Consider the following 10293-nt stretch of genomic DNA (forward strand, 5'->3'; position numbering starts at 1 on the left):
AAAAAAATGATGATAAGGCTAGATGCTAATCTTTACATCAATTAAGTCACTCTATGCCTGGAGCTCATTTGCCTTGCAAATACTCAATTGTTACATGCTGGGTCCCTTCCTACTCACTTAAGTTATTAACTCCACCCCAAAAAAGAAGAACTTTTGCTGAAACTGCTGGAGGAGAGACAGGTCCTACCCCTGAAATCATGGGGCCTGTCAGCTACTCATCAGAGACCTATGACCTGGTGAGTTGGACCCGGCTTTGCTTGTTTGAGAGGGTAACAGGGAGAGCTGGGGTGGGCCGAAAGACCTCGTTTCCATCCCCGTCTGTGTTCTCACCCTCCTGCTGGCAGAGGGAGAGTCTGAGTGACTTCTTATGCCGGTGCAATCACCCCTCGTGTCCCTTAAGTCTGGACTTGACCAGACTGCAAATAACAGCATTGTGCTTATGGAGAGCTGGCATAATGTGGCTGCAGCCGTTGTGATCCAAGGGTTCCAGGTATTCCCTTGGGAACAACTGCCTAATTACCAGGTCCTCATGTGCAGATAGATCTTCAGGTAAGCACTGAACCCAAGCGCTGTCCTTGCATGGGGACCGAGACCCCGGTCACTGCGCGGTGGCTCGCTGGGAGAGCTGGGCTGCTGCAGCCCCATTCTGTGCTGCTGGCCTCAAATCGTTCCCTGCTGCCCTGCTCTCTGCACAGCCAGCGATACAACATGGGTGTAGAACGCTTCTTCTGAGTTGGGCGTCTTTTGCACCAGCCTTCAGTGCTATAAATGACTGTGCACACAGCTTGCAAAGCTCTGGGAATCTCACCTGGCATCTTTACGGACCAGGAATGCCCGGGCAAAGCCAGCGCTGTTTCTCTGTGTGTGAAACCCCTACACGCTCTCCTACCCCCGCTTGCCTTCTCTGCAAACAGGCTGCCCCAGACGCTGCTGAAAGGGGAATATACAGAATATTTACAAGACGGGAATTTTAAAAAGAGGAAGGTAAATTGCAAGTACTTCTTCTAAGAGGGAGCAATGACGCTGTGTGTTCTGCCCCATAGTTCTCTCCCCTGTGTCTGAGAGCAAAAGGCAGCGCTGCACCGTGTAGAGTGTGTTGTGCTGTCCAAGGGGAAGCCTGTGGCAGCGCTACCATTAGCCCGGTTTTTAAATATTACAGCTTAGAATTTGTTTTTTAATACAGCGGCTCCCTGCAGGAGACCTCAGGTTTTGTTCAGTTTCTCTAAGGAGAGAAATGCTGGATTTAGTTTTTACCCATTTTTCTGTCCCTCCTTTGTCCTGTACACCAGGGAAGAAAGAGGAGATGTGGGGGACAAGCCCATTCCTCCTTGTTTTTTTCTGATTCATCCAGAATAAAATGCTTCATGAAGGGTGGTCGTTTCCTTTAGAACGGGTTTTGCAGAAGACCCTTCTGTCCTTGACCTCTGCTGAACCTCAGGGGCAGCACTACTGCTCGCTGACAGGTTAGAAGAAAACTCAGACCTTTTCTTATCTCCACGCTGGTTTGTTCCTCCAGCTGAACTCCCCGTTGGAAATCTGTCCCCACCACCAGAAAATGGCCAAAGCTGAAGCGTGCCGTCCGTGTGCCCACAGCGTATCACGTGCTATAGGCAAGTGGCTGCTTGTGGCAAAACTGCCTCATTTTTAACGTAGGGAAATTAAGCAGCAGTGGGATTTCTTCTTTGTATACCATACTTCCCAAAACCTTAGCTTAGCAACTGTATGTCTTCTAGGAATCAGTTTAAGTTACAAAGGAGGGAGAAACTTGGCTACTTGTGGGACTGCGTGATGACAGTCAGGTGCCACAGCAAGAACAGTAAAAGTTTTTACCTTTCCTCAGACTTCTCACAGTCCAGATTCCGTGACACAGGTTTCCCACCTTTGCCTCCTGGGTGCTTCCCTGGTTTGGCTCCCTCTCTAGAAGAGGCCACAGATCTCACTCAAGCCATGCCACGTTGGCCTCGGTGATGCTATACGGTGCTTTAATTTTATTCAACACTTGTGGTAGCAACCTACCCACTGAGGTTTGCAGAAAAGGCATCAGCGGTGTCCTGTCAAAGCAGCGGCACAAATATAGCCCTGTACACTCACAGAGAGGATCACTTGACCAATTGAGCAAGCACGGAAGGAAAAACAATGAGAATGGTTAAGAGCATTTATCTCAGCATTGCTCAGGGAATGCAAGCAAGAGCCTCACCTAAACTTTGATACCCTACAGGACCACTCATCTCTGTAATCTTGTGGAAGAGTAATGTACCCAAAATGACAAGCCCGTTTCTCCACAGCAAGAAAGCTTTGAGCACTTAGCCTTTCTCAGGTGCAGAAACACAGTCGCAGAAAGACCACTGAGGGCTCCACGAGGTCCCCAGGGGCGTTGGAGGCCACCTTTCGTTGGGATGGGAACGACATGACTCAAGCCATGCAGGCACCCACGCTGCAGTAATGCAGCATTTCCACAGGCATTGCTCTTATTCGGGTTTCCCAGTTCAGCAGCGGGAGAGGGAATGAGCAGAAGCTCTGTCAGTGACTTGTAGTGATGTCAGTTTTAAGGCTTTGGGAATGAGGCGTGCTTCTCCCAGCCCTGGCACTGACTATAAGGGAGTGACTCGCGTGGAAAATCCCTAATAGCGCAGAAGTTGCTTCTCTTCAGCAGCCAAGTGTTTTGATCACTGGCAGTTCTGGGGAACTGAGAAAAGCAGCTGACACGCAGAGACCAGAATAACTCTGAGATGTGGGTTAGAGGAGAAAAGGGATCCCTGAACAAAGACCACACAGAAACGGGCTTCCCCGGCACGTGCTGGGCTGCTCAGTTACAGAAGAAGGCACCACTTTATTGCCCACCCCCAAATCTGGCCATAGTCGTATCACAGGATACTTGTGCAAAAGTTCCCTGGATGCACACTGCTGTCTTCTCCCATCCCAGAGCAGACAGCCATCTGCTTCCAGTCCTAGAAATGGGATCTGCATCAGAATCCCCAAAAGCCTCAGCTATCACACTCCGTGCATCTCCTACAGCTCTGGTCCGTGCCCTTCCTGTCTCAGCCTGGACTCTGAGTTTTATCCTCTTTATTTTTCTCCAACTCATCTCTGTCCACTCTCACCCACACTCACTGTGCTGCTCGGAGATGCACATGAGAGGACGCCTCAAACACAGCTCAGCGTACGCTTCCCCTGCCCGCGGCGAGTGGCTTACAGTAAGAGCCCTACCTGCCACCTTATCAGCAATCAGATGGTGTCTGATAGCGGCACTCAGCCTCCACACCTCCGGCTCCGAATGCAAGGGGATGCTGGAAACTGTTAGCAGCAAACTCTGAACTCAGCACAGGCTGCCCGTTTGTCGTGGATCCAGGGAACATTCCAAATCTCCAGCCAGCAAAGCCAGACACTTCCCATAATTTCCTTTTTCTAGTTAAAGCTGGAACGCCCGATGCAGGGTCTGGGTACAAAATATTTACAAGCCATGGGGAAAACAAACTGGGAGGGATTTCTAAAGGCTTTTGTCCTTAGCAGCACTCTCCAGAATCACGCACTGAATGGGAAAAAGAATTGTTCTCTGGGAATGAGAATGCTTCTCACCAAAGGCTTGCAGCCCCACCATTACGGAAAGACAGTTTTATATGTTTGAGGTTTTGGGCAGGGAGGAAGACTCTCTTTGGGAGGAAGCACCGCTGGGTGCAGAGCCAGTGGGGAACAGGATTGTGGCAAGAATGACTTGGGTCAGACCAAAGTCTGTCTGGCTTGGTGCTCTCTCTGGCAGTAGCCAAAGGTAGAGACCAAGGGAAGAGCTGGGCAAGCTTATTCTGCACCTTGCTTGCCCTCCTGCCATTACTCGGGGCCCACCTGAGCCGCTTGCCTGTTCTGTGTGTTCAGTAATGCTCCGTAGACTTCTTCCCCGTCAACAAGCCCAGGCTCTGCTTGGAGCTGTGCAGATGGTTTCAGCAGCACAGCGGTTCACAATGAGAGCTGCAGATGCGATGTCACCTCCTTTCCCCATACAGTTGTATGAGGTGGCATATCCCCCAAGGAAGGCTCCCTGAAAGAGAAGAAACACAAAGCCCCCTTCTCTAGCAAGGCACAACGCAGGACTCGAGGCTAGTCACGGCCATCGGGCTTAGCAGCTCATGGGGGGAAGCAAGAAAAAAACCCAGATCAGCTCTAAAACTCTTTAAAGCAGGGCTGGTATTTTTAGATGGGAACTTTGGCTGCGGAGGGAAGGAGCAGCAGGTGCAAACAGCTACAGCTGGCAGTGAAAGGTATGAAAGCAGCGAGCAGAGGCTTCCGCTGTGGTTGACACTGAAGTCTCAGCACGGGTCTCCAGAGACTGTGTGGGTGGGGGAGCTCAGGGCAACTGCTGCCGAGGGCTTCCCAGTTGTCTCTCATTTCTCAGCTTGCCGCAAGCCTCCTCTGCTACTCTTTTTCTGCATCTGAGCGCTTTGCTTTTGTCAACACCCAGCTCCTGCGAGGTGCCCGAGGCCTGCCGGAGCGTGCATTCCATCTGTGGGGCTTGTGTCGAGTACAACTGCAGGTTCAGGGCACTCTGGACTTGCAAACAGTCTCAGGGAGAAGACAGGCTGCTTGGCTGGCGAGGAGCGACAGCAGAGCAGCGCGAGTCACATCTGCAGTGATTCTATTCACTTTCCGTACTGGGTATCAGCCTGGGGTCTGAGTAGCATTTTCAGATTCCCTTTCCTGCAATAAATTCAGAACCACGAGGTTTACCAGCGGAACAGATTTCTCTTTACAGCATCCATCCAGGTAGCCACGGCACCACCGGCGCCTTGGAGGCGTTCCGTTCCTCCCGTGGTCTTTGAACAGCCACCCCGCACCTTTCTCTGAGCATATGGAAAGCAATCCCAAGCGTGACTGCTGCTGTGCCCACCTTGTCTTGTTCTGCCCCAGACAGTTCCGAGGTCTCTGAGGAGGAGAGGCAGAAGGGGACAGGATCAGTTGTCTGTGGTGAATCCTACCACCTTCCTACCTGACAGCAGAAAGCAGGCAGGGATGGGGATGGCCAGGGTCAGAAAGAGGTGGAAAGATCAGGAAAGCTGGTAGAGAAAGGTTCTGTGCTGCATGAGAAAGCAAAAGCCACCAGCCAGTAACTCAGTAAGAACCAGAAGATGAAACTGATCCTCTGTGGACACCAGAACAGTCACAATCTGGCTAGTTAAAGAGGACACAGTGAGCAGCCCTCGCTGTCAGAGGTCAGGACAACCCTCCTCACATGCTGCTGCACCTCTGGGACCAGGAACCAGAGGGGCCTCCCAGGTACTCACAGGCAGCATCTCCTCCTAATGCAGGTGGGCTGTGGGACACAGGGTCTGGGTTCTCACATCGAGAAGCTCCCCTCTGGTAACCAGACTCTCTCTGTTCCCCAGAGCCAGGTGGAGCTGAGCGGTTACTACGACGTTGACAACAGCACCCCTTCTTTGGAGGGCTACTTTTGCTTCAACCCCTCCTCATCTGTGGTCGGCAACCAGAGAGACCCTTTCAGAAAGGTCTTCATGCCCCTCATCTATCTACTGATGTTCGTGCTGGGGACTGTGGGCAATGCCCTGGTCCTGGTCATTTTAGAGAGGTTCAAGCGGTCTCGTACTACCACAGAAAACTTCCTGTTCCACCTTACCCTGGCCAACCTGGCACTGCTGCTCACCTTCCCCTTCAGCGTGGTGGAGAGCTTGGCTGGGTGGGTGTTTGGGAAGTTTCTCTGCAAGATCCTCAGTGCTGTCCACAAGATCAATTTCTACTGCAGCAGCATGCTGCTGGGGTGCATCGCCGTGGACCGCTACCTGGCCATCGTCTACGCCATCCACACGTACCGCAAACGCAGGGCTCGTTCCATCCACCTCACCTGCCTGGCTGTCTGGCTCTGCTCGCTGCTTTTGACCTTACCCGATCTTATCTTCATGGAAGTCTGGACAGACGACAGCAACCGCAGCATTTGCTATTTTCCAGAGGTTGGGATTGACGGCAACAACGTCTGGCTGGCAACTCGTTTCCTCTACCACACCGTGGGTTTCTTTGTGCCGTTGCTGGTCATGTGTTACTGCTACGTGGCCATTGTCCGGGCTCTGTGTCAGTCCCAGCGCCTGCAGAGGCAAAAAGCTGTCCGCGTGGCCATCCTCGTCACAGGTGTCTTCCTGCTCTGCTGGAGCCCATACCACATCGTCATCTTCCTAAACACGCTTACAAAGTTGGAAGCCTTCACCAAGAACTGCCTCCTGGAAGACCAGCTGGACACAGCCATCATGGTGACAGAGGCCATTGGCTTCACGCACTGCTGCCTCAACCCCATCCTCTACGCCTTCATTGGAGTCAAGTTCCAGAACGACTTCTTCCGGATCCTGCAGGAGCTCGGCTGTATAAGCCAGGAGACCCTGCAGGAGATCCTGGAGGTGACGAGGAAGGGCAGTGGGATCGAGTCTGACAACACCACCTCCATCTCCACTTTCTAGCTGGGAAAGGCCGCCTGCAAGCCTGAACCTCTCTGAAGAGACAGCTTCTACCTTGTGACTGAGCACAGGGTGATCAACCACGTGGCTTTGTCAGGCTGAAGGTGCAGCTTATTTCTTTTTTTTGCAGCTGGTTTTACAGCACTTTGAGTTCTGAGAGCGAGGGGACCCTTCGCCCTAGAGTGAGGAAAAGAGCTCGTTTGCATAATTTCTGTTTGTTTTTAGCAGGCTGAGAGGGAGCACGGTGTTTTGCTTTGCACCGTGCTTTCTGATATTTTTGCTCCACCTGCATCTGTGGGGCTTTCAGAGGTTTAGTGCATCCAGGTTTACACAGAACAACCCCGGGTGCTGATCTGGAACCCTAAGTATCCAGCAACCGCTCAGATCAAGGCTGCTCGATAACAATTTTGGTCCAAAATAAAAGCAACAGCTTTCACTATCATTAATAATTGCAGTGTGAGCTGGCATGCGGGGCAGCCCTCACAGACTGGTTCAACCTGCTGCCTCCAAGTAGGTTGTGTCACGCTGGGACATCACAGCCTGGCTCCGTTACATTTCCATCGCTAGCTCAGCGCCGTGGCCTGAACGGAAAGAGAGCCAGAAGCACCAGCTGTGCCACGAGGACACCTTAAAATCCACTCTATCATTCACCTTGCTTTTTAAGCAAAGTCAGAACAACGTTTGTTCTCCTGCTGCAGCAGGAATTTTGTGCCAAACTCGCTTCTGAAGTTCAGCCCTCAAGCTTCACTGTACCCAGGGCCCTGCTAAAAGGCCAGTCCTTACGGAAGGGGTCACATTAGAATCATAGAATCATAGAATCAAGGAATAGTTTGGGTTGGAAGATACCTTAAAGATCATCCAGTTCCAACCCCTCTGCCATGGGCAGGGACATCCCACTGGATCAGGGGCTCCAAGACCCATCCAACCTGGCCTTGAACACCTCCAGGGATGGGGCAGCCACAGCTTCCCTGGGCAACCTGGGCCAGTGTCTCACCACTCTCGTGGTGAAGAAATTCTCCCTAATGTCCAGTCTAAATCTGCCCCTCTCCAGTTTATACCCATTGCCCCTTGTCCTGTCCCCACAAGCCTTTTTGAATAGATCTCCTCGGAGCCTTCTTCTCTTCTCCAGGCTGAACAAGCCTAACTCTCTCAGCCGGTCCTTGTATGGAAGGTGCTCCAGCCCTCAGATCATCCTTGTTGGACCCATTCCAACAGCTCCATCTCCTTCTTACGTTAAGGATTCCAGAACTGGACACAGTATTCCAGATGAGGTCTCCCAAGAGAGGAGTAGAGGAGCAGAATCACCTCCCTCGCCCTGCTGGCCACGCTTCTTTTGATGCAGCCCAGGACACGGTTGGCTTTCTGGGCTGCGAGCACACGTCGGCTCAACTACATCAGTCCAGCTCAGGCAGAGACCTCAATAGATCCTTCTCAAGCTATGCTTCGAGGAGAAAACTCCCCAGGCGTAAAGCTTTTCTACAAAGAACAGTCCACCATTTCCTGCAGTGCCACATCTTCAAAACTGAAACCAGCAGGTAATGGCAACCGTGGTTGAGCACACACGCGCGGCAGAGGAAAAGCAGCTCACTGATCACGGTCGGACCGGTGAGCAAACCCGTTGCAGACAGATAAACGCGTCTCCAGCCCCAGTTCTGGTGGGAGCCGTGTTCCTGCACAAAGAAGAACCGAACAGTTGAGGTGTGAAGCCCTTACAGTGTTCACCAGGCGAAAAGAAAATCCGCACACAAAGTACGGGAGAACAGATCCCGCGTCTATTGTTACAATAGTCTTTAGTACTGGTACGTCGGTAAACTTTTAGAAAGTTTTGTTGTGAGCTGTGATTAACAGTTAAATAATTAAAGAAAGCATTCCCACATCCCGCGCTCGCACGAGGGAAGTGTCGCTTTTGCAGGGAATGCACGGAGGAGGTTGGTGGCCCTTTTCCCACCAGCGCTGCTGTTCAGCCGTGGAGCCCACACGGCTCCCGAGGGCCCTTCGGGAGAGGGAGAGGGAGAGGGAGAGGAGAGGAGAGGAGAGGAGAGGAGAGGAGAGGAGAGGAGAGGAGAGGAGAGGAGAGGAGAGGAGAGGAGAGGAGAGGAGAGGCGTGGAGCCCACACGGCTCCCGAGGACCCTTTGGGAGAGGAAGAGGGAGAGGGAGAGGGAGAGGGAGAGGGAGAGGGAGAGGAGAGGAGAGGAGAGGAGAGGAGAGGAGAGGAGAGGAGAGGAGAGGAGAGGAGAGGAGAGGAGCCCACACGGCTCCCGAGGGCCCTTCGGGAGAGGGAGAGGAGAGGAAGAGGAGAGGGAGAGGGAGAGGGAGAGGGAGAGGAGAGGAGAGGAGAGGGAGAGGGAGAGGAGAGGAGAGGAGAGGAGAGGAGAGGAGAGGAGAGGAGAGGAGAGGAGAGGAGAGGAGAGGAGAGGAGAGGAGAGGAGAGGAGAGGAGAGGAGAGAGGAGAGGAGCCCACACAGCTCCCGAGGGCCCTTCGGGAGAGGGAGAGGAGAGGAAGAGGAGAGGGAGAGGAAGAGGAGAGGGAGAGGGAGAGGGAGAGGGAGAGGAGAGGGAGAGGAGAGGGAGAGGGAGAGGAGAGGAGAGGAGAGGAGAGGAGAGGAGAGGAGAGGAGAGGAGAGGAGAGGAGAGGAGAGGAGAGGAGAGGAGAGGAGAGGAGAGGAGAGAGGAGAGGAGAGGAGCCCACACAGCTCCCGAGGGCCCTTCGGGAGAGGGAGAGGAGAGGAAGAGGAGAGGGAGAGGGAGAGGGAGAGGGAGAGGGAGAGGGAGAGGGAGAGGAGAGGAGAGGAGAGGAGAGGAGAGGAGAGGAGAGGAGAGGAGAGGAGAGGAGAGGATCCTCCAACCCCCGCAGCCCCCCAGGCTCCCCAAGCCCCGAGCATCGCATCCCCCAACCCCCGCAGCCCCCCAGGCTCCACCAGTCCCGAACATCACATCCCTCAACCCCCACAGCCCCCCGGGCTCCCCCAGCCCCGAGCACCGCATCCCTCAACCCCCGCAGCCCCCCGGGCTCCAGCTGCCCCTTGACACCTCCTGCATCCCATAAGAGCCGCTCCCACTCCAACAGAACCCCTCGCTGCATCCCCCGCGGGGTTCAGCCCCGCAGAAATTCACGTCCCCGACTGAAGACAGGCCCCGGGGTCAGGTTTTGAAATTTGTCTTTTTAATAAAAAGGCACCTATAAAACAGGTCAATACATTACAGGCAGCACAGATACCCAAAAACAAGCCTAAAAATTGTTTCAAATAAAAACCGATAAGATGTCTTCACATATTGTATTTATATATTTATATTTATATATATATTTATATAATGGTACAAAATGACTGGGGAAGCTTCTCCATGGGATGACAGAGAACAGGTCAGTCACCATTTACCTCAATGTGAAAGCTAATTCTGGGCATGTGATTATCTGACGTACTGAAAGATGCGGTTTCCCAGCGTTTGCTTTTGGTTTTTTTGGTTTTTTTTTGGAGCTGGAAAAAACATGGCAAAGTCATGGCTAAAACACGGGCGAATCTTTTACTGTGATCGGGTGGAGTCCAGTACACAGAACTCAAGCTGAGAAGCCGAGCAATAAACTACAAGACACGAGACTAGACACAGCTGACGGCGACGGGCAACCGGCCGATGGCAAACCCTGCCCAAGCCTAACAAGGACTGGCTGGTCCGGAGCTGCCGGAGAAGCTCCTGCCGTATTGCTGTTCACGGATGCGGTTGGGAGCAGCACCTGGGACACAGAGAGGGGTCTGGCAGCGCTTCTCCTCCCTGTTATTCAGCTCAAGGGGAAGGACTGGCTCCAGCGCAGTGCGATTTTGCGGAAGGGTGCCGAGCACTGCTCCG

The 10293-nt window shown here is 53.1% G+C and overlaps 1 protein-coding gene across 1 annotated transcript; it reads left to right on the forward strand.

The window, feature by feature from the left end:
* Positions 1 to 59: 59 nt before the first annotated feature.
* On the forward strand, positions 60 to 7249 carry CXCR5 (C-X-C motif chemokine receptor 5). The gene is made up of 2 exons (XM_009568636.2): positions 60 to 236; positions 5376 to 7249. Exons 1-2 carry the CDS (start codon positions 198 to 200, stop codon positions 6450 to 6452), a joined length of 1116 nt encoding a protein of 371 aa, XP_009566931.2. The 5' UTR covers positions 60 to 197; the 3' UTR covers positions 6453 to 7249.
* The last annotated feature ends 3044 nt before the right edge of the window (positions 7250 to 10293 follow it).

Source organism: Cuculus canorus, chromosome 23 (genome assembly GCF_017976375.1).
Source record: "Cuculus canorus isolate bCucCan1 chromosome 23, bCucCan1.pri, whole genome shotgun sequence".
NCBI classification, from domain to species: domain Eukaryota; kingdom Metazoa; phylum Chordata; class Aves; order Cuculiformes; family Cuculidae; genus Cuculus; species Cuculus canorus.

Bases quoted from the DNA above. Each gene is read 5' to 3' on its own strand.
- CXCR5 (XM_009568636.2), top strand. From the start codon at position 198: ATGGGGCCTGTCAGCTACTCATCAGAGACCTATGACCTG. The intron at 237-5,375 runs GTGAGTTGGACC...TCTGTTCCCCAG, and splicing joins CATCAGAGACCTATGACCTG to AGCCAGGTGGAGCTGAGCGG.